Source organism: Scardinius erythrophthalmus (assembly GCF_964197995.2).
Source record: "Scardinius erythrophthalmus genome assembly, chromosome: 18".
In the NCBI taxonomy this organism is placed as follows: Eukaryota; Metazoa; Chordata; class Actinopteri; order Cypriniformes; family Leuciscidae; genus Scardinius; species Scardinius erythrophthalmus.
Genome location: NC_138238.1, coordinates 35,191,312 through 35,215,694, shown reverse-complemented (window position 1 = coordinate 35,215,694; position 24,383 = coordinate 35,191,312). Strand labels below are relative to the sequence as shown.

The following is a 24,383-nucleotide window of genomic DNA, read 5'->3' as shown; positions in this document are numbered from 1 at the left end:
AGCTGAGGCTCCTTACCGTCCTCCCTTACCTATCTCTCTCACCACCTGTCTCTCCTTTCATACTGATTACTTCTCTATATACCCGCTCTTCTTTCTATCTGACTTCGCTTGAGTATTGAATTTATCAGAGTTATCTTTATGATTGACTGACCCTTGTTCCTGTCGTGTCCCAGTCTTGTCGTGTGGTCCTGAACACTGTGTTTCCACCCCGGGCCAGAGATATTCACTGCCTGCTTGTCCTGTCCTGAGTGTGAGTTGCTCCAGAACACCTGCTAACCCTTGCGAACTCTACCAGTCCGTCGGAGAGACCTACCGGTGTTGCCACACCCTGAGAATCCTCTGTTCTATATTTTTGCTGCTTTATTAAGACTCTTAGTTTCAAGAACTACTTCGAGTGGTTTTCTGTTCCCTTTTGTGACTGCTTCAGGTTCTGTTATCACCATCAAGCAACTATTAAAGTGACTGTTTCTCCGCATTGCTGTGTTGTCCGCTTATCTTCATGACAGATGGTGCTTTTTGACAGTATAGTGTCCCCATCACTGGCTTCACTAACACCCCTTCCAGCAGCAACCTGGTTTTCCCAGGAGGTCTCCCATCCAGGTACTGACCAGGCTCAACCCTGCTTAGCTTCAGTGGGCAACCAGTCTTGGGCTACAGGGTGATGTGGCTGTTGGCATCTTTGGGATGTGCTGGAGGAGAATTACAGAGTGCTGGACTCTTGCATGGTCAATACAATATCTTGAACAAAAATGTATGCACCTCTTGATTCAAATATATGTTGTGATGCCATATCTTTGCAAGCACAAACTGTTATTTTTTTTTACCTCAATATATATTTATTTTAATAATTTACATATTTAGCATCAAACAAACAATATATGTCTTGTTCAGAGTAAAAACTGATTAACCCTCTGGGCTTCTTAGGTCTAAAATTACTGAAAACTTGTACGTTTTGAATTGTTTAATTTTATTTATTTTTTTGCTTCATCGGAATGGGACGACACTTGGTGACTTTTGTTGTATTAGCTATGTGAACACACAAAAAAAATCATGGACATGATTCGGATATGTGTTAAAGGGTCATAAAAAATAGTCACACTTGGCTTCCTCGCGGTCAAAAATTACCGCCATAGGAAATGAATGGGAAATACGAAAAAATACGAAAACTCAGAGGAACTTTTGGTGGTACAAACTACAAATCAGCCACTGTGCAGAAAAAAAGTGCACAGCAATGAAGGGGTGACACTCTAAAACATCAAGAGTGCAAATAAGAAGGTCATTTTAATTTTATTCTCATCTCACACAACGTAGATGCCATTTGGAACATTTAATTTCTATATAATGTATTTCTATAATAAAATACAAATGTGGAAGTAAAATGGCTCAGACGAGATGTAGGCAGAGTAATTTTCTAAATGACTTTAAAGCCTGCCAATTTTAAAAACATTTCATAAAAACTCATTTTATTCGGCAATAATGAATGTTGACGGAGGAATCGCTTGCATATGATGGAATCATGAATAAAAGCCTAAATTTAATCTGTTCATCATATAAAGCTGCCGCGTCTCTTCAGAACATTTAGACTAAATCGCTCAATTCATATCGATTAGTTTTATGATATCTTTATGAACTTTTTGAAGCGTCAAAGTGGTTGTGTCAATGGAGGGACAGAAAGCTCTCAGATATCATCAAAAATATCTTCATTTGTGTTCTGAAGATGAACAAAAGTCATATGGGTTTGGAACGATCTGAGGGTGAGTATAATAACAGAATTTTCATTTTTGGGTGAACTAATCTAACTTGCAAATAGATCCTCTCTCTCCTCGTTTGGACCAAACCCTGACACACAGTTAGTTATTGGCAAAAATATTCAAGAAAAAAACAACAGACCCCACGACCCTAAATAGGACAGGCGGTTTAAAGAATGGATGGATGGAAAGATGGATAATTAAATTATACTGATTATATTAGTTACATCATAAATTAACATGACCCATTATTCTAACCGATGAGTATTGCATGCATAATGAATGGTTATTTATTAAACATTTGAGATTGTTATATAATTTTTGTCAAAAAGATTGGCTGTAATTTTTGTTCTAGCTATTTCCTAAAGTTAGGCTGCGTACTACGCAAACCCACAGCTTTTTAAATTCTCTTTGTTTCCTCTTTCATTCTTTTCATTTAGAGTTTATATGCGCATACAAAGGGAATAAGGTCATGTGGTTTCACTTGTTGTCTTGCACAATGGTTTTATGTGACCCATCAAAGCATTTTTGGGTGTGTGACCTGTCATTAAACCTTTGCTTACTCAACATGTCTTGATTAATCATGCAGAGACCTCCACAGGTTTTCCAAATGACAATACTTAAAATAGCAGCTTTTGTATTTTTATGTGCATATCATTTGCTCATCATGGAATAAAGATATGTTTATCTTCAGTTGGTAATGTATTTGCACTTGCAAGATTTCAATCAAATAAGGAAATGCATTCATGCATTCGGCATCGAGCGTGGGCACCCACGGGGAGAAACATAAACTGTTCATATCAAATGAACAATTTACCTGCAGGTGCTGAAACATCAGCCGTGAGAGCAGCTGACCCAAAGACTTCGCAGTTGTGAGAGATTGCTGTGGCCGATAAATGTCAAAATACATTTTTGTCAGGAATCTGAGCAGCTTCAGAAAAAGAACAGAGTCACAAGGTAAAATGATATGACGTTGCATAATTTTACTGATTGCACTGATTTAGCACAGGCGCATGTGGTCACACAACCTGATCTCACGGGAAAACGTTAAAATTCTATGAGGTGGCTAATTCGTACGAATTCATACGACCTCACTCGTACGAATATTTTACGAATTGCCCAATTCGTATGAATAATACAAATGACCTACCCCTGACCCCGCCCCTAAACCTACCCATCACGTGGGTTTAGACAAATCGTACAAATTCGTACGAGTGAGGTCGTACGAATTCGTACGAATTAGCCAACTTTTTATCATTCGTACGAATTGGTCGTGAGATAGTGTTGCGTCACATGATAAGATCACAAGTCTACTGCACCTGCTGTCCAAAAGAATTCAGTAAAAATGTGTAGGATGCTGAAAGAGAAGAGTGTGATAAGAAAAGACACAGACTGCGGTGAAGATAAAAGAAGAGATTGATGGTGAAAATGAGGGAGGGAGATGGAGGGCTAATTCTTGTAAATAATATGACAGTAAGATACACATCACCTGAGCAGAGATATCCTCTTGGTGCAGTGCTTGAGGCTTGAGTCATGTTTGTGTGTTTTGCCTCTCTCTCTCTCTCTCTCTCTCTCTCTCTCTCTCTCTCTCTCTCTCTCTCTCTCTCTCTCTCTCTCTCTCTCTCTCTCTATATATATATATATATATATATATATATATATATATATATTCAACATTTGAAGTGGATCAAAACCTTTCATCAAAGTAATGTATGAATTACAACAATACCTGTTCTTGTCTTAGGACAACTTTGATGAACTTTTTTGATCCACTTCACAATATAAACATTTGTTTGATGATCTTAATCATTTAAGTTTGACAAATATGCAAATAATAATAATAATAATAATCAGGAAGGGTGCAAATATTTTTTCCCAACACTGTGTATATATATTTATACCTATATACCTTCCTGATTTTTTTATTTTTTTATTTGTCAAACTTAAATTATTCAGATCATCAAAATATTATTATTTTACACATTTTTGAATATCACTCAAGATTACCCAAGTAAATACAAAATGCAGTTTTTAAATGATGATTTCATTTATTAAGGGAAAAATGCTGTCCTAACCTGCATGGCCCTATGTGAAAAAGTAATTGCCCCCAAAACCGATGGTTGTGCCACCCTTAGCAGCAACAACTGCAAACAAGTGTTTGCTATAACTGGCAATGAGTCTTTCACATCACTGTGGAGGAATTTTGGCCCATTCTTCTTTGCAGAATTGTTTTAATTCAGCTTTATTGGAGGGTTTTCAAGTATGAATGGCCTGTTAAAGGTCATGCCACAGCATCTCAACCGGACTTTGACTAGTCCGATCCAAAGCCTTAATTATTTTTAGACCCGCATAGTGAGCTGTACACAGTCTGCCATTGTTTCGACGCTGGAGTAGGTGTATAGTGTCCCCTAAGTGATTGAGGTGTTTTGTTGTTTGATGTAAGAATGAACATAGCAGTCTTCATTTACTCTCGACATCTGAGCTTCTGAAGACGCTGTGGATACTTTTGTTTTTGAAGGCAATGTGCCCAACCTCACCCCACCCCACCATTAACAAACAATGCGAATTACACAAAAACACTTGTTCCAACTAACAGGGGGTTAGTTGGAACAAGTGTTTTTGTGTAATTCGCTTTGTTTGTTGATGATAATGAAAGGGAAAGAGAGAGTTTATGGATAAGACTTTAATGCACACTTCTTGCACTGTGTTTTATTCAGCTCTTATGATGCCTTTCTGGAGTAAAATGGGCATTGCATAAAGGCACAATAACCTATTATGCCCCTTTTTTACAAGATTTAAAATAAGTCTCTGATGTATGATGAATACAAAAAATATGTAGTTTTTCGCCGCTAGAGATCGTCTAAGTTAATCATACACATGAAATATGGTGCAGTTCTGAACATCTCAACTGAAGATAGGGGCGATTAAAGCAGAATAATATTGCATTTTCATTTTTTATGGGAGGGGCGCAAATCACAAATGAGTGATTATGGGCTAGGTTGATGTGGGCCCTTAAGACCAACATACCATAAAAATTTCTTCATCCTCGGTCCCACGGTTCAGGTAGTTATTTAGGAAAAACTGCATTTTTTGGGTTTGGGGGGGCCCAGCGCGGGGGGGGAAATGGCCCCCGGGGACCAAAAAGAAATTTTTCCGTAAAAGTCTAGTGGGGCTACATGCCCACCAAATTTCATGTTCCCCGGTGTTTCTGTGTCCCTGGTATCGTTGACGAAAAATTCAGTAGATGACGAAAAAAAAAAAAAAATTGACAATCCCTATATGACCGCTTTCGCTAGCTACGCTAGCGGCGGTCATAATAAGGAAATGCATACATGCGTTCGGCATCGAGCGTGGGCACCCACGGGGAGAAACATAAACTGTTCATATCAAATGAACAATTTACCTGCAGGTGCTGAAACATCAGCCGTGAGAGCAGCTGACGCAAAGACTTCGCAGTTGTGAGAGATTGCTGTCGCCGATAAACGTCAAAATACATTTTTGTCAGGAATCTGAGCAGCTTCAGAAAAAGAACAGAGTCACAAGGTAAAATGATATGACGTTGCATAATTTTACTGATTGCACTGATTTAGCACAGGCGCGTGTGTATGTGGTCACACAACCTGATCTCACGGGAAAACGTTCAAATTCTATGAGGTGGCTAATTCGTACGAATTCATACGACCTCACTCGTACGAATTAGTACGATTTTTGCAAAACCGTACATATTTTACGAATTGCCCAATTCGTATGAATAATACAAATGACCTACCCCTGACCCCGCCCCTAAACCTACCCATCACGTGGGTTTAGACAAATCGTACAAATTCGTACGAGTGAGGTCGTACGAATTCGTACGAATTAGCCAACTTTTTATCATTCGTACGAATTCGTACGAATTGGTCATGAGATAGTGTTGCGTCACATGATAAGATCACAAGTCTACTGCACCTGCTGTCCAAAGGAATTCAGTAAAAATGTGTAGGATGCTGAAAGAGAAGAGTGTGATAAGAAAAGACACAGACTGCGGTGAAGATAAAAGAAGAGATTGAGGGTGAAAATGAGGGAGGGAGATGGAGGGCTAATTCTTGTAAATAATATGACAGTAAGATACACATCACCTGAGCAGAGATATCCTCTTGGTGCAGTGCTTGAGGCTTGAGTCATGTGTGTGTGTGTGTGTTGCCTCTCTCTCTCTCTCTCTCTCTCTCTCTCTCTCTCTCTCTCTCTCTCTCTCTCTCTCTCTCTCTCTCCCTCCCTCTCTCTCTCTCTCTCTCTACATACACCTATACACCTTCCTGATTTTTTTTTTTTTTATTTGTCAAACTTAAAGGTGCATTATGCAACTTTTCATGTTAAAAATACCCGTTTTTCTAACCCATACATGCTTAAACAATTGCCTGATGGGCTGAATGAGCCCTTCTCTGACCACTGCGATTGCCTCTATAATCCTGTAAAGTAAAATAAATAAGAGGGATTCGGGCCGAATTTGAGACTGGGCGTGACGTCATGCGCATTCAGTTGCAGTGTTGCAGTTTCGCTTGTCGCCAGAGGGGGGCATAGTTCTGCAAAAACTCAGAGACTTGCGTTATGCACCTTTAAATTATTCAGATCATCAAACAAATTATTATTTTACACATTTTTGAATATCAATCAAGATTACCCAAGTAAATACAAAATGCAGTTTTTAAATGATGATTTCATTTATTAAGGGAAAAATGCTGTCCTAACCTGCATGGCCCTATGTGAAAAAGTAATTGCCCCCAAAACCTATGGTTGTGCCACCCTTAGCAGCAACAACTGCAAACAAGTGTTTGCTATAACTGGCAATGAGTCTTTCACATCACTGTGGAGGAATTTTGGCCCATTCTTCTTTGCAGAATTGTTTTAATTCAGCTTTATTGGAGGGTTTTCAAGTATGAATGGCCTGTTAAAGGTCATGCCACAGCATCTCAACCGGACTTTGACTAGTCCGATCCAAAGCCTTAATTATTTTTAGACCCGCATAGTGAGCTGTACACAGTCTGCCATTGTTTCGACGCTGGAGTAGGTGTATAGTGTCCCCTAAGTGATTGAGGTGTTTTGTTGTTTGATGTAAGAATGAACATAGCAGTCTTCATTTACTCTCGACATCTGAGCTTCTGAAGACGCTGTGGATACTTTTGTTTTTGAAGGCAATGTGCCCAACCTCACCCCACCCCACCATTAACAAACAATGCGAATTACACAAAAACACTTGTTCCAACTAACAGGGGGTTAGTTGGAACAAGTGTTTTTGTGTAATTCGCTTTGTTTGTTGATGATAATGAAAGGGAAAGAGAGAGTTTATGGATAAGACTTTAATGCACACTTCTTGCACTGTGTTTTATTCAGCTCTTATGATGCTTTTCTGGAGTAAAATGGGCATTGCATAAAGGCACAATAACCTATTATGCCCCTTTTTTACAAGATTTAAAATAAGTCTCTGATGTATGATGAATATAAAAAATATGTAGTTTTTCGCCGCTAGAGATCGTAGGCCCTATTTTCAAAACAAAGGCGTAGATTGATTTTGCGTGCATAGCGAGATTGAGCGTGAAATCATGATTTTTTTTTGTCTGCACCTCACAGCCGGTGCAAAGAATCCGATGGGACTCAGGTAGAAATAATATTCATGAATGAGATTATCAGTGTTACTGTCGTATGAAGCAGAGTAGGGTAGAGTGCTCGAGGCCGCTGGAGCGATTGCTAATGAGAGACGAGCGCGAGACACGGCTTGAGAGCAGTGGAGCTTTTATTATGCAGCAGACGCAGATTCTTCAGGTCAAGTGTAGCCTATAACTCAGCGCTGTTTTATCATTTAGGCCTACATAATGACGTTACCTATAACGTTACTCTGTGCGTTCGCTCGGCGGCTGCTATGAGACACTTGTTGCACACTGCAGTAAACTAGATCGATATTAGAATACCATATTAATAAAAGCTGGATGGCTTGTGTTGCTAAATGATATGAAATTCATTTTAAAACATACTGTATGACCGAGAAAATGCTGCATTACTGTTACTAAAAATAAAGCTGCATCTGATTATGCTATGTTAGCCACTTGTCAAAATAGTGTTTTTCTCTGAGGCACTGTAAAAATATGGTAGGCTACTCGCAGGAAATCAAGAAAACAAGCAATTCAAACAATAAGATTTAACAGTGTTGGCCTATATAACAATGATTCATTTTCTGTCTATAAATGTATCCAAACAATTTTACCCTTGTCTAATAAAACATAGGCTATGTATAGCCTACAAGAGTATATATCCGTAAATCAAGGGTAACCCGGGTATGTCATTGACAGGCGACACATGGACACGGTCCGTGTCCTGGTTAAAATTGCTTATTTCTCTGGATTTAAACATTCTTATAAACATCTGGGATAAAGTACACAAGTCAACAAAATACACTATTGACAAAAAAAAAACTCATACTCAAACTGTTTCCAAATAGTTGGGAGCATGAAATTGTCCAAAATGTCCTGGCATGCTGAATCATTAAGAGTTCCTTTCACTGGAACTAAGGGGCACATAACTCCCCCTCCACCAAACTTTACACTTGGCACAGTGCAGTCAGGCAAGTACCGTTCTCCTGGCAACTGCCAAACCCAGACTCAGACAGAGAAGCGTGATTCGTCACTCCAGAGAACACATCTCCACTGCTCTAGAGTCCATTGGCGGTGGCTTTACACCACTGCATCCCACGCTTTGCATTGCGGGGTTTTCCAATACTTTTGGCTCACTGTTCTAATGGTTTTTGGATATATTAATCCAAAATTATTTCATATTGTGCCTTACAGAGGTTATACTAAATGCAATCAGTGATTCTCAGTCTGCGGTCACTGATTCTTGAGAAAAGAAAAGTCTAATTTATAGCAAAAATTAAGAAATTCATCATGATTGACATATTTACAAAGTTAAATCTAAAGGAATTCTATATACCTATCTATTTTTAGAATAAACTTTTTTATCTTTTTGGGGAAAATTTGTTTAAATGTAGTCTGTGGTTAGAAGGTCCATGTTGTCCTCAGCACAATATTAACCATCCCAAAACATTTTTAAAAAGCTCTACAGTTGTGAAAAAATATATATCAAATAAAAAATAAGGGGTATAATTATAAAAAACAATGCATGAAATGAACGTCAAACAATATTTTCCATAAAAATCTGCCTATTAAAGTTGTGTCCTCAGTTTCTGTCAACTCCGTCAGATTTTTTCATAAAGCTCTTTAAATCAGGAAATAGCACGGTCAGCTATATCCCTGAGGACCCCTTTTTATCTCCCTGCCTGTGGTGAATGCAGCACTACTACCACACATGCTCTGATACATTTTACATTTTTTTATATTTTAGACAAACAATGTCAATATTCCAATACCATCTTTCTGTTAAGATACTTTTTTTAAAACCAGAGTGGATTGAATTTAAGCATTTTAGTGAGGTTATTGGGACAGCTAGCTGCAGTGTACAATACATTTTGGAGGGAAAATACATGCCCTTACGTCAACTCCGTCAGGTTCTATGTCAGACGAAGTTGACCTGTAAGCTGACGGAGTTGACCAATCCACCGATAATCTCTTAATATGCGAATATAATATTATTTGTGAATATACTGAAGGGTTAAACTGTTATTTCAGGGTTTTATTTACACATAAATGCACATACATAGCATGCATTACATTATTTAACCATAGGCATCTGACTTGTAGATAATGGGCAGGCAGTGGTCTGCTTATTATTGTGTAACGTGTAACTTTGCCAGCACTTTAATATATATATTTATATATGTAAAGACAGAGATAGAGAAATGCGAAGCCAGTGTAGGGCTGGGCGATATGGCCAAAAAAAATTATCGCGACCATTTTTTTATATCAGTCGATATCGATAATTATCACAATAAATGTCTTTCAAGTTTAAAGGCCGATTTTTGCTCCTAAGTGAAATTGTGGTTTAAACTACTCTTTATTGTCAAAACAAATCATGACAAACAGTTGAACATTTCACAAATCTGAGGTAAAACATTCAATCAATCAATCAATCAAACTTTATTTATAAAGCACTTTACAACGACCTAAGTAGACCAAAGTGCTGTACACAAGAATAAACAAATATACAAAACAACACAACTCATGCAGCATAAAATACAAAGTGAAATAAATTAAAACAAAACGTATAAAACAAACCATAAACTGCAAAACCATAAAAAGCAAAATGTCAACTCCTGGTGTTAAAGGCCAAAGAAAATAGATGAGTTTTTAAAAGAGATTTAAAATGAGTGATTGAAGTGGCCTGTTTTACCGGCTGAGGCAGGTCATTCCACAATTTTGGAGCAGCCACCGCAAAAGTTTACGTTTTGTTTTGGGCACAGATAGGAGCAGTTTATCAGTTAAGAGAACGAGTGGGTGTGTGGAGATATAATAACTCAGAGATACCCCCACAAATAGTGCATTACAGTAATCCAGCCGGCTAGTAATAAAGGCATGGATTACTGTCTCAAATTGTCGTCTTTCTAAAAAAGGCTTTACTTTGGCCAGTTTCCTCAGCTGGAAGAAGCCTGTTTTCACTACTGCTCTAATCTGGCTGTTGAAGCATTCCAACATTTTTCGTCAACACCGTCAGATCTTCGTCAACAGCGTTGGATGTATGTATGTTTTTGTTCATTTTTTTGGGGAAAAAATATTCTTCCTTCAGTTTATGTTGTTTTTGTAATAAAGGACCATCTGATCTACATCCTCTTATGTTTTATTTAAGGAATTTGTTTTTACAATACTGAAATTAAAATCAAAGTTTGAAAATCCAAATATTTAGAATTTTTCAGAGTTTTCAGAATAGTGTGAAATCACAACTTAAGTTTATATATTGCATTTTTTTTACATATCAGAGTAACTAAACACTATTACAATATACTTCAGAACTTTCGATTCTTCTTGGATTTGAAGAATTAAAATTGTATACTTTTTAGTGTCCGTCTGACGGACACAAATCCAGTTGTAAAGGGAAACATGTTTATTTGTTAAAAATGTGTTTTTATGTAGAACCTGTTCCTTTGATTAAACAGCTAAGACCTTTCTCTGCAGAAACATATAACTCTAATTGATATAGTGTGTATTTTAAAAAAAAAGTTTTTTAAAACGTGTTTTGTCCCGACTCTCAAGAATCAGTGCAGTACTTCTGTGGCACGTGAATTTATAAAAAATTATTGTCACAGATATTATTTATAATAAACCCTGCAATATTCCATAAAAACAAGAATTGACTATGTGATTTCATGGGGACTTTAAAGCAAAAGACGGCATAAAGAAGATATAATGTAATTTATCCTATCATTCAGGTCATTTGTATAATTTCTTTCAAGCTTTTGCTCAGATCAAACAGTTAAGTTAGGTATGGTGGAGGAGGTTTACCAAAAGAATATCAAACTAGAATACAAGACAATGATGTTTTTCAAAATGAACGAGAAAGAGAGAGAGTTTAGTTTAGTCACTGCACCCTGTAATTATAGCTTACATTTTTCCACAATTATAATTAGTTAACCAGAATTGCTTGACAAGCATTGGTTCAATAGGCCTATACAATACGTCCTCAGCAGGATTATTATAGCTAATTAAAACTAAAATCATATATATATATATATATATATATATTTTTTTTTTTTTTTTTTTTTTTTTTACCTGAAATAAACAAAGAATAAAATGAAAATCTTAACGTTTTATTTCAGCTAGTCGCCAAAGCAACATTTTTCATTACTTCCTAACTAAATTGAAATTGTAATACTGCTCTCTAGTGGATGTACACTAGTCTAGATGGAAATAGGGGTCCATGCGCAGCCCCCGGCTTTTTTTATGCCACCTGATTTTTTCAAATCTTTAAAGTGTCTATTTTCAGAATCTGCCAGGTACCAAGCTGAAATAATGTCCCAAAGACTTAATTTTTAACCCTTTGCTGCACCCGACCGGAACCCGAAAAATCTCAAAACTATATAGAAAGTGGCATAACATTTGAAGTAAACAACATACAGAGACAAATGAACACATTTTCCCATACAATTCTGACCCCAGGAATTTAATGGAATGGATATGTTTGATATTTGACAACATATTGATCCTATTTCTGGACAAAAATAGCAAAAAATGGCCAAAGATGTGTAGAGGATCAAATATATTTTCGTTTTCTCAAGCGCATAGGGTGATTTTTTTTCACAACCTGTTATTTCTTTATGATTCAAGTGTCTATTTTAAGATTAAATTGGGAACCAAGCTGAAATAATGTCCAAAATGCTTTATTTTTAACCCTTTGCACCAAACCCGAAAAATCGAATGTGATATAAAGTAGGCTACCATAACTTTTGATGTAAACAACTCACAGAGACAAATGGACACATTTTTCCATACAATTCTGACCCAGAGAAATTGTTATTTGTTATATTTTACAACATCTTGAACTATCTATGGTCAAAAACAGCAAAAAAAGCTAATTTGACAACGTTTTTATTATACTAATAGCAGCCTGAAATGGGGTTTATTTGAACCTTTTACTACAGCGATCCTGAACCTGAAGAAATTGAAAATGGCTTTACTTTTGAAGTAAACAAAGCAAAGCAAAGCAAATTAATTTAAAAAAAAAATCCAAAAAGGTCCAAAAAGTTGACTTACTGCCAGTTTGGGAATGTTGGGGCTTTGCAGTTGGCAGTTGGTGGCTGTCGGTTGGTACCTGCAGATCGCCATCTCCAACTGCTCTCTCTTTTGGAACAATTTTAGTACATATTTGAAACTATAATTAAGATATACCTTTGTAGTCATAACTAAGTCATAAATAATTTTTCAACAGTTTTTACTATAATCACAGGCTTTTGGAAAGCGAGAAGCTATCATATCTACACAGTATCCGAGATATGAGACTCTGTGAAGCAGCCAGTTCACCATACCGCATGATGGATATTTGTGAACAGATTCCATAAACATTAGAGGACTTGCCTTTTAGATACAATTGGCTATCACCAATTCTGCTATAAAAGCTTTACAGGGAAAATAGATTGTTTACAAGTGTCAAAGGCTTCTACATCTGGAGAATCATCATTGAAAAAGGACCCTCTGTGCCATGTCAAATCTCTGTCAATTCAATCTGAAGGAGCTCCAAGAAGGTGTTCCTTTTTGTTCTTCAATCAGTGCATTTTCTGTGACAAAGCAAAATCCAAGTTCAAGGGCAAAACTGAAGAGCTTACAAAGTTTCAGAGTTGGAAACACAAGGAACAAGCCTGGAAAGTTACTGAACCTAGGGCACAAAGAAAGAGGCTCTTTATCGCAAGGTGTAGGACAAGGACCTTTTGCAATGAAAGCTAAGTATCATCTATCATGCAGAAACAACTTCAACACAGAGTACCAAACCCATGAGCGTGGAAAGAAGAGAGCAGAAAAAGCAGCCGACAACATTGACAGCCTGCAGGCCCAGAAGATAGCAGCACATAACAAGTCATATTGTGTGGTAAAGGATTACAAGGAATGTGATTGAATTCAAAGAGGTTGTCCAGCTAAGACCCATGTGCAACTTGTACATGAAAACATTAGAAAATCAAGGTTCCCTTTCGAGAACGGTCACTTTGTATTGCATAGCTAATACGCAGTGGGGACGCGATGTAAAATGCCGCACTATTAGCAACTGGCTGCATACAACTGGAGCCTAGAGAAGCACCCAGAGACTCACAGAAACAAGCCATAACAAACCCCAACATAGTGAGAGTAACCAGACATGAGTCTGGTTTCATGAATAAGGGGCTGGAGTATAAGAGCCGGGCTCACTACGAACATAAGTCCCAGGACAATTGTGCTAATGGACAGTAATAGGTAGACTGATAAGATTGGACCCTAGCTGGAGTACTGACGATGCAGCAGCCATGAGACCGAGAAGCCTCTGAAACTTCCTAAGGGGCTTGCACGCACCTACCCTGAAGGAGGTTAACAGCTGTAGAATAGTGAGAGCGCACTCTGGTGTGAGTCGCACTCTCATCATTGTAGAGGGTGATTCTATCGCCCTTTTTTCTAGCAGATTTTGCACTTAGGTGAGAAGCACGTGAGCGACGCCGCTTCTCACCGAGGTCTCGATGACCTCATGAAACCGCGGGGGTCTGCGAGCGAATTGGAGCAAGTAACTTTGCTCTATTATGTACAAAACCCATTTCGACACTCCAGGGATGGCTTGTGAACCACTGGATCTCCAGCCAACAGCAGTGGGCGGGCATAGATGGGCGGGCGGCAACTGCTTCTTCGAGCTGAGGCAGCTTCTCATCCCCTTTTTCTGCTGCGCCGTCAACAGAGGAGAGCACGACGGAAGTTAAAGCGCTCATGCGCGCTGAGTACACCACACGCCATGATTTCGTGAGTTCGTTGTGGACCTCAGGGAAAAAAGGCGCTGGCTTGTGACGGGGACCTGCTGGCGCCCAGGCAGAAACCATCCATCCAGCCTGCTTCTGGGTGGCTCCTCAGGCAAGGCCCATTCGAGACCGAGGTCTGAAACGGTCGCAGTGAGGATACGCAGCATCTCAGCATCCGAAGAGAGCAGGGAGAGCAGCGACAGAAATACTGTGTGGCATTTATCTATTTCTTTAATACTGTATTGTGTTTATCGTGTTTATTCACTCACTCATAAATTGTACCCATTTATTGAGATTGAGACTGAGTAATCTGAAAACAGAATGACACTTTATGATAAACTGACACATATTTATACAAACAGACATTAACCAGAACTTTTTCACCTTTACTATTCTATACTGTACATACCATTTAAAAGCTTGGGGTCAGTATGATTTTAAACATGTATATAAAAGAAGAGTCTTATGTTCACCAAGGCTGCATTTATTTGGTCAAAAATACAGTCAAAAACAGTAATATTGTACAATTTTAGGCGAGAACCTTTGCACTTAATCATATTTAATTGTTATTAATTTAACGCAGCATGTAAAGTCACCTTTAAAGTGCCATTAAATGGTAAACATTAGGGTCCTGATAGTTCCTCAGTTATATCTAGGATACAGTAGGTTGTCCACTCCCATTATTGGCCTCAGGGTGAAAATGCCCTGATTTGGTCAGTCAAATAATCAGGCCTACAAGTGAATGATCTGACCGCTAGTCTGTAGTTCCTCTGTTCACCAAAAGATTGCGCTGTGAAGAACATCAAACGTATTCAGAGTAAGGTGTTCACAGTCCTGTAGGTGAAGATGAGGACAAAAACAAAACAAAAACACACACACACACACAAATAACGAATGATAACAGGTATGAATGAATACTGAATATATGAATGTGATTTTTCTGCAAGTAAAGTCTGGATAGATTTTATATCCTTACTGGTAGAGGGAACCGCTCAGTACATCAAGAATTCCACCTAAAAACAAACATTTCCAAAATATTATCCAAAAACACTGAAAGTAATTACATAAAATATATAGATCTGAAAAAGTTTTTGGATCAGCATAAACTATGCACTGTAATTTTCCAAAACCTTGAAACTCTAGCATTACTCGAGAGTGTGCGTCTGCAGTCTCCTACCTGGCTGGCAGACGGTCTCACAGATCACCGGACAAATGTAGCAGTATGAACAACCCTGTGGAAGGAGAAATGAAGTGTCTTCATGGACTTTTTAAAGGTTAAAATTAGGTGTATTGTCCGGTTGTCCACATACAGTACTTTTGGCCATGTAGTGTATTAATGTAGATTTTGATAATATTAAGAAGTAACACTTACTTCACAGTGATGGCAGTGTGCTGATGTGTCTCCTTCCTCACAGGGACATTTGTCACAGGTACTGCAGTGCTGATAGTAAAGAGAGAGCCAGACACAGATAGAGTAAATTACATCTCTGTCCTTTACTGGGTCAATTTAGGAAGGGATCACACCAGGGCTGTGTCCGAATTCGCATACTCTCTTGAGTAGCTTATTTTGAATAAGTAATTGCTTCATGACCACTAAAAAAGTATGTTCGATATAGTATGAATGTAATCTGGACGTACTACATTCGCAATGTTGTCATTATCATGTGACCTACCAGTGTCACATTGCTTCACTGCCATTCATAAATCCTCTCCCGTGGCCTCATGGGATAGTAAAGAGTCCATCATATGCCTACTTCAGAATCTCATCGGAAGTAGTAGATCATGCAGGTATTTTTGCCTACTCTTTTATGAGTACTGTGAATTCGGACATATTTCTTTTGTCACATACTGTTTTTCACCTACAATATAGTAGGGAAGTATGTGATTTCAGATTCAACCCAGATCTGTTCTTCAGCATGGGTCATGAAAGTGGGTTTGCCATGTGGTAAAAATATATTAATACCTCATGCACGTGACATGTCATGATGTTTTTTCATGATTGTTGAGTTTGTTTGAAACTCAATAACATATGTTGAGGCTTCGGAATGTGTAAGTCAGTAAGAAGTGTGGTAGAAGCATGGTTTACCTCGCAGACTGAGCAGAGGCCACAGAAAGAGCCTGATCTATACTGTTCATCCTCCTTGGAGACCACCTCTTCTGACTCTACATTTTCCTCCTCAGCAGTTTCTACAGCACGAGGGAAAGATGGGGTTTAACAAAGGTCTTCATCAGTAATGGGTAAGGCACCAGAGGTACATTTAACCATAAAGCAAAAAGTATCCGTCAGTCAGTGTTAGGCTCAGCTCTAAATGAACAAGTACTAGTAGTTGATTCTTTAGAGGAAGTGGTAGCTCTCACCGTGTCAAAACCTGCAAATCAGACAACATGGATCTGCAGCACGGGTGTCCAATCCTGTGCCTTTCAGCAGAACTTAGCTCCAGCCCTTATTAAAACACCTGTGATGCAAGTGTGGGTATTAGGATAAGCCCACCAGAAATTTCCAGGCAGGCAGGTGTGTTGCAGCTAAAAGGTGCAGTGTGTAATATTGACAGTAAGCGGTTGAAATGGGCACTGCAGTCCAAATTCAAAATATTGGAGAGAGTTGTTTCCCCGCCCCCTCCTCCTCAGACTCGACGCTCACGCGGGTTGAGGACACGCTACAGGAACGAACGCAATTGACAACGGAAGACAAGAAGACTTACACACTGTAAGTTGATGAGTTGATTTATCCGCGTTTTAATATGCTCCCGTTCTTAGAGATATTTAGATGGATGCCGAGGCTTTTTAGGTCGGGTAGAATCTGCAGTCTCTAACCCAGTTCATTTGCCGGCTTCCATGGCTGCAAAATACTGTGTTTTTTGCCAACTGGCATCCTGTGGTGTCGAAATACTATTGGGTAAATTGGGGCAGGATCACACAGACCAATACAAAAAAAGCAAAGCAAAACCTGACAAAGAACACACATTTCAAAGTAAAATAACTGGCTGTAGAGTATGCGAACTTAGCATGTTTCCTAAATATCTGCAAACATGTTATGGTATTTTTATGCTTTAGTACAGTCAAAAAATTACAAACAGCAACTTAAACTCTGCAGCTAAATGCCACTTCAAGCAGTGTGGAAATCTTTGGGATGTTTGCTATCCGTAAATGTATTTCAAAGTTTGAATAGGAACTAAGCAAAGAACGAAAAAGAACTTTGCCGTGAGTATATCGGGGCCTTTACCCGTAACTATATCCCTAATAATCTTATCACTTTGCATTGCATTTCTTTGACCATCCCTTTCTCCAGTTATCTGTCACACACTTCATTACTGCTGACTAATGCAATTACTGCAAGTATAAATCCATCATCTCACTCTCCTCCTCCTGTTATTTCTGCTGCCAAGGTCACTTAGGTACTACCGAAACAAGATCAGCAACACTTCAGACACATGCAAACTAATCACAGGAGCTTTAACAAGAGATCTCTCCAACTCCACTCTTTCACATCAGTGCATCTCTTACTACATCTCTTAATACTTTCCCACCATATTTAAGTAGGCTCAGGAACAACACTTAACCGTACAACAGTTGAAAGCTACAGAGCAGTCCTGCCAACTTTCTGTCACAAGCTCTTGAAAGAGTTGTGTTCAGTCAACTCTCAGGTTTCCTGGAGAGAATTTGTGTCCAAGACACATCAGCTAATCACAGGGCTTCAAGGCTCAGTGCTGAGTCCGTTCTTATTCTTGATATACACACAACCCAATAGAGGGAAATCATAAAAGCACATTGCTTCTATCACTCCTACGCAGATGGTGCCAGCTCTACCTGTCATTCTAACCTGTCAAAATCTAATCTCAACTCATACTCTGCATGCCTTTCGGACATCTTCGTCACTTTTCAGCTGAACCTTGCTAAGATAAAGCTCAATTTAAACCATCAGGCAATCATAATGTCATTGTACAACTGGGTTCAACAACTCTAACTCCAGCCTGTAGTCAACATTATTTCACAGTTTATTTGTTCAATAAATTGCTTCTAACCATTTTTCCTGCTCCATTCATTGAAACTGCCATTAATTGCTATAAGTTTGGTAAAGAAAATATTAATCAGACAGTAGTTGGTTTAATAGATAATAGGTATGATTTCTTTGTTCTGTCAAATGACATCTAAAACGGAAAAGTACTTTGTGCTTGTAAATTTTAACTAAATGCTAAACCCGGATCCTAGGTTTTACTGGTGGCCATACAGTCATGTGATACCATGTAACATATATGCCATTTGTTAGGTGCATGTCAACAGCATTCAACCAGAAAGGACTTAAAGTGGTTGGAATATTTCAGCTGCTGTAGCTGTTCAGATATAGTGAGCTATTTTAGGGCTCATGTGTGACTTCACAGACTAACTGAAGGGTATACACAGGACTTTAGACAGCCAACAATGGCTGTGTTCCAAACCTATGAAATGCCTACGTAGAGAGCACAAGCCTATAAAGCCTACTGTATCATAGATACAGCAGTTTTCAATGGCCTCTAAATTATCAACATGATCAAAACTGCTAAAAAGCATGTTGTACATAATCAACTTCATGATTATGTCTAATTCATAGTTCTTAAAGGGATAGTTTACCCAAAAATAAAAATTCAGTCATTAATTACTCACCCTCATGTCTCATCTTTCTGTTGAAATTTGAGAACTTTCTGTGTCTCCATTGAAAGCTACGCAACTATTGACACTTCAAAAAGAACAAGCTTGAGCTTCTGTTTAACACAACTGATGTGTGAGTTGATGAATGTTTATATGTGAAAAAAAGCCTAAATTCATCATATGGGGCAGTTTCCGGGACAGGGTTTAAATTAATAAATTGACTTAAAAAATGGCTTTCTGAAACACAGATTAAGTACAGATTACTATCACCTGGACTATGCTAATCTGAATTAGCATGACAGAGGTTGCCTATAAAACATGGAATAAACCAAGAAAATCTTAAAATTGCATGGAACTGAGAAGCAAATCCAAAGAAAACAATGGCAGCTGAAAACAGACTTCATTTTCATTTAAATTTAATTTTTCAAATAATCCTTTAATGCTTCTTGTTTAGTCCTGTGATTTAAAGAACAACAAACTGAACATAACTTTTCTTTACACATGTGATGTTCAGTGTTGGCAGACTAGAAGTGATGATGGTTTCATCTAGAGCATGGGTGTCCAAACTCAGTCCTGGAGGGCCACTGTCCTGCAGAGTTAAACACACTTAAACACACTAAAACCCCAATTAAACACACCTGAACCAGATCATCAGACCTTGATTGTCTGGTTCAAGTGTGTTTAATTGGGGTTGGAGCTAAACTCTGCAGGACAGTGGCCCTCCAGGACTGAGTTTGGACACCCCTGCATTATCATAGTGATTGCTTTATTATTAAAGCAATTAGAAGACTTGTCAGCAGACTTGTTCACCACAACACTATAACAGAAACTTTTAAATACCAACATAATAGAACAGTAAACATTAAAAGGTCTCTCCATTTTCTCATCTTTCTAAAAAATGCATCCCAATTCAGCCCTGTGCAAAGCATGATGGGAAGAGAAACTCCTGTTTGATTGGGTTACTTGACTGAAACATGTTATTTAAAAATGAAAACATTTCAGTCAAACAGTAACCGTTTCAAGTCAATTTAACATGGAGCAATTCGATTTGAACCAGAAACTTGATACAATGTTGTTGAATCAAAATGAAGTGTTTAAATGAACAGCATAAAAATATATATTTATACATACACACTTGTATTACTTCCAAGTAATATGTGTGTGTATGTGTGAATAATGATTTTTTGATGCTGTTCACAACATTAAAGGTCTCATGACATGCTACTTTTTGTAGGCTTTAATATAGGCCTTAGTGGTCCCTAGTACTGTATCTGAAATCTCTTTCCAAAAATTCAGCCTCGGTGCAGAATTATAGCCACTATAAGCCAGTCCCAGAATGAGCTTCCTTCAGACGGGCCGTTTCGGTGTCTGTAGCTTTAAATGTTAATGAGGAGGAGAAAGGCGGCGTAAGGTGGAGGGTGGGTGTGGCCTTGAACATCTGCGGCAACGGTAGACCATGCATGTTTACATTGGATATATTGCAATGGCACGGAGACACGCAGTCGTTCAAGCATTTCAGTTTGACCCAGAATCTGATCCGGATGGAGAAGCAACGGATGAAGAAGTTGCAACTCAGCGGCTCCAGCAGGACGTTTCCGAATGGTTAGTTTATAATATTATGTCTGGATACGGTACTTTATTCGGATGGTTTAGTTATTATCATGTAGCTAACGCTAACCTACTGTTGCCTTTTCACGAGAGATCTGTAACATCTGTAATTTATCTTATTACAATTACATCAAGCTCTGCGATCTTGAAATGCGGATATCGCGCACGCCGTATAACCAACAGGAAAACGGTTATCCAAATAACAAAGAAGTGTACAACACTCGTGTTAGTGTGTGTATTCACACACATACTTGATGCTATCTACCTTTACATTAGCGCAAGTAACTGCATAGCTAATGTTACAGCCACATTCTACGTGTAACAAGCTAGGTAACCATAAACAGTAAAGCAACAACTTGTATCATTAGTTGACTTACTTGTCCGAGTTGTGTAACGTTAGCTGAGCCAAAGAGAGTTGGTACTGATCCAGACTTTAGTTTCAGACGTTCAGCAAGCCCAGCTCGGTATTAACCCTTCGGTGTTCATTTGTACATCCAATTATTGAGCAATTATTATGCTTCGCTCGCTCAAAAGCCATTATATCTCTCGTGGACAAACTAAAATCGCGTGCGCGCGTTCCTACTTCCTATCGCATTTTCTCATGGGCGGAAATATTCTCTGGGCGGGCAAAGCAGAGACAGGGGAGGTAACATTTCTCCTTATAACGTCATAAGGAGGAGATTCAAGATCAGCGCGATTGAGCGTCCATTTTCTCAAAGGCAGAGAAAGATAGCAAAAGCTCGATTTACACCGATTAAAATTTCTAGAAACTTGGGGACCATATACAGGCTAGGGGAACTCATATTAATGTTAAAAAACCTCAGAAAGTGAAAATTTCATGTCATGGGACCTTTAATCTGAAGTTAAACCTGCCTCCTATAGGTTTAATTTAAGTCTCAATTTAGTCCTGGAGTATCTCTAGTCTTCCTTAGGAAATCATCTTATTAAATGCTGGACTGGACTAAATCTAGGGCTATTTAAAACCATGACAGTGAAAGCAGATTTCTGTTAATCTGGTTTTAAAGCCCAATTGAGTCTAGGACTGTAGGCTTAATCTCTGTCCTGGAATCCACCCCATAAAGCGATCGCGTCTCTTCAGAAAATTTTGACTAAAACTCTCAACTCATATGGATTAGTTTTACGATCTCTTTATAAACTTTTTGAAGCATCAAAGTCAATAAGAACTTTTGTATTTAATATTTTTGGCCATATTTTTACTATATGAGCCATTAAAGCCTGATCAAATATGAGACTTAAAAAAAACTTTTCCTAAAATGTTCTGACTATTACCTAATACATCAGGCCTCACAGGGTTAAGGTATAGGTCCGTCCTAAAATGTAAACGCAATAATTATTTTACCTTCAAGATACCTTCCTTTGAAGGTTACCTTCCTATCTGATTATTCATTGAGACAAACTATTGAAAAAAGCCATCGAAGATGGTAGATGAACAAAGAAATAGTGAAAAGCATTGATTTATAAATGGAACTAGATTAAAAAGTTTCGTCGAGACAAACTTTAAGTTGGCTTGAGAAAGCCGGACCAGCATTCCAGATCAGTCACTTATGAGCTTCAGTTTCAGTTAGGATGTGGCCTTGGAAGGCAGCTCAATGGGAACCAGTGATTAGAGTGATACAGAAAAATAAGCATTTGTAAGTAAGAGCACATGACATCGATTCTCTGTAAAGGCTAATTCAATAGTTACCTTCAGCATCATCCTCAACTACAGTCTCTTCATCAGCAGCCGTTTCCTCATCTGCCTCTTCCTCTTCTTCCTCTGCTGTCTGTTGTGCTGATTTCTCATCTTCTGCTAATCTTTCTACATCCACCTCCATCTGCTCCTCCTCTTCTGCTTCTTCTTCATCTGCTTCTTCCTCCTCCTCCTCTTCTGCTTCTTCTTCATCTGCTTCCTCCTCCTCTTCATCTGCTTCTTCCTCCTCTTCATCTGCTTCCTCCTCCTCTTTGTCTGCTTCTTCCTCCTCTTCATCTGTTTCCTCCTCCTCTTTGTCTGCTTCCTCCTCCTCTTCATCTGTTTCTTCCTTCTCTTCGTCTGCTTCCTCCTCCTCTTCATCTGTTTCTTCCTTCTCTTCGTCTGCTTCCTCCTCCTCTTCATCTGTTTCTTCCTCCTTTTCATCTGCTTCCTCCTCCTCTTCGTCTGCTGCTTCCTCCTCTTCATCTGTTTCCTCCTCCTCTTCGTCTGCTTCCTCCTCATCTTCATCTGCTTCTTCCTCCTCTTCATCTTCTACTCCTCCCATCTCATCATCTTCATCTGCTGCTGCTGGTTCTTCTCCTCCTCTCTCATCTTCCTCTGCTTCTTCTTGTTCATCTACCTCTCCAGTCTCATTACCTTCCTCTTCACCTTCTTGTTCTTCCTCTACTTCTCCTATCTCATCATCTTCCTCTTCTTCCTCCTCCTCCTCTGTTATCTCAGCTTCTGGAGACGCCTCTTCCTCGGGAGCTCTCTCTTCTTCCCCATCTCCACCTTCCTCCACATCATCCACCTCCTCTTTCCCACCTCCAGTCGTCTCCAGACCTCCCAGCTCCTCGGCTTCCTCACTTCGGAGCCTTTCTTCGGCCTGCGCTCCAGTGCAAAGCAGAGCTATGATAAGCCCTAACAGCCAGCCGCGTGAAACTGCCATCTTGCCTTCACTCCCTCACACAAATGCAACCAGAAAAACCAGACAGTCCCGTCTATAAGAATGTGTTTGTATCCACCTATGATTCCAAGACTTAACAGGTCCAGGATTCAAGATCACATAGAAGGACACCCTTCAAACCTCCTCCGAGCTGCAGTCGCCGGATCCACCAGAGAGAATTAGAGTTAGTTGAGTAACAGAGAGGGGGCTGGTCTCTGTTGTGCGGTCACATGTACACTCACACCATTCTCTGCACAGAGGAACATACTGAGATGACTGACAGGGCCACATGCACGAGACACACTCGTAATGCCCTTTATTAATACATCTTTGTCTAGATGTGAATGTGCGAGAGTAAGTGAGATTAATAAAAGGAAGATTACGGGGAGGAACAAATCAACTTTAGGACCAACACAAACATTCACACAATTGAATGAAGCTGTCCTTAGGCCTGGTTGGGACTGGCGTGTGGAAAGCTATATAAAGAGGTTCTCGATAGCAGCAGTCCATGCATGATCTGACCTTCAGTAGATCACTCAGCTGCTGAAACTCCATCCCTCCCTCGCTCACTTTCTTTCCCTATACCAGCTCTTTTTCTAAAGGTCACATCTGTACTCTATATTATTTCTTAACCATATCAGACCCTTTTAACTCCTCTCTCTGCAGCTGCTACCTTTCGGGCAATGAAAATGTAAAGAATTTTGTATTTTCTTTCCAGAAGATTTTCACATCTAAAAACCAGTGGAGTTCTCCACATGTTCCTCTACTGTACCATGAAATCAAGATTTGAGTTTTTTTAAACCCAAGTCTTTAGGTCAGATTTATTCAAACGGCATATTAGAGGGAAACCGCTATCCCATAAAAGTGCAGAAGTCCTGCGAGTGATCTACTAACAATGGACATATTAAAGAACCGACACAGCCAACTCGTTTTCATATAGGCTAGAAAAAACATAATGTGGTTCAGCAAACAATATGCTCGGATAACGTCTTCCTCTGGCATTCCAAATAAATGAACATGAGTGGAGAAAATCTCTTTCGTCTCTCTGCGGATGCTTTTTAGCAACTGTCGCAGCATGTCAAAAGCAAAATGGGTTAAGATTTTTCCGGGTGTTAAATAAAGGCGTTTCATTGTCATTAAATTGACTTCCACAAACCTTAGTAAATCATGTTGCAGAATATATTCAAGTAATTACTTGCATATACGCAATAAGCTCAGCCATAAAAATATCTGTGCAATTGTTTCACAATTTCAGACTGCAGCCAGAGGAGCACAGCGACTAGCCTCCGTTACACTAGTGTGCTCTTAAAAATGAACAAAAAAGTACTTAAGCAGTAGGCTACATACTTAAAAGGGCCATGAAATGGAAAATCAAAATGT

General features: G+C 38.9%; 1 protein-coding gene across 1 annotated transcript in view; it reads right to left on the bottom strand.

The window, feature by feature from the left end:
- Positions 1–14,603: 14,603 nt before the first annotated feature.
- LOC308707022 (transient receptor potential cation channel subfamily M member 4-like) overlaps positions 14,604–24,383 on the bottom strand; it is a 47,827-nt gene continuing 38,047 nt past the window's right edge. Inside the window, exons 29-33 of the mRNA XM_081393052.1 lie at positions 16,220–16,320; positions 15,506–15,574; positions 15,311–15,365; positions 15,110–15,146; positions 14,604–14,967 (exon numbers count right to left, since the gene is read on the bottom strand). Coding sequence (XP_081249178.1) covers positions 14,946–14,967; positions 15,110–15,146; positions 15,311–15,365; positions 15,506–15,574; positions 16,220–16,320 — 284 coding nt within the window. The 3' untranslated portion in view covers positions 14,604–14,945. The remainder of the gene's footprint in view (positions 14,968–15,109; positions 15,147–15,310; positions 15,366–15,505; positions 15,575–16,219; positions 16,321–24,383) is intronic.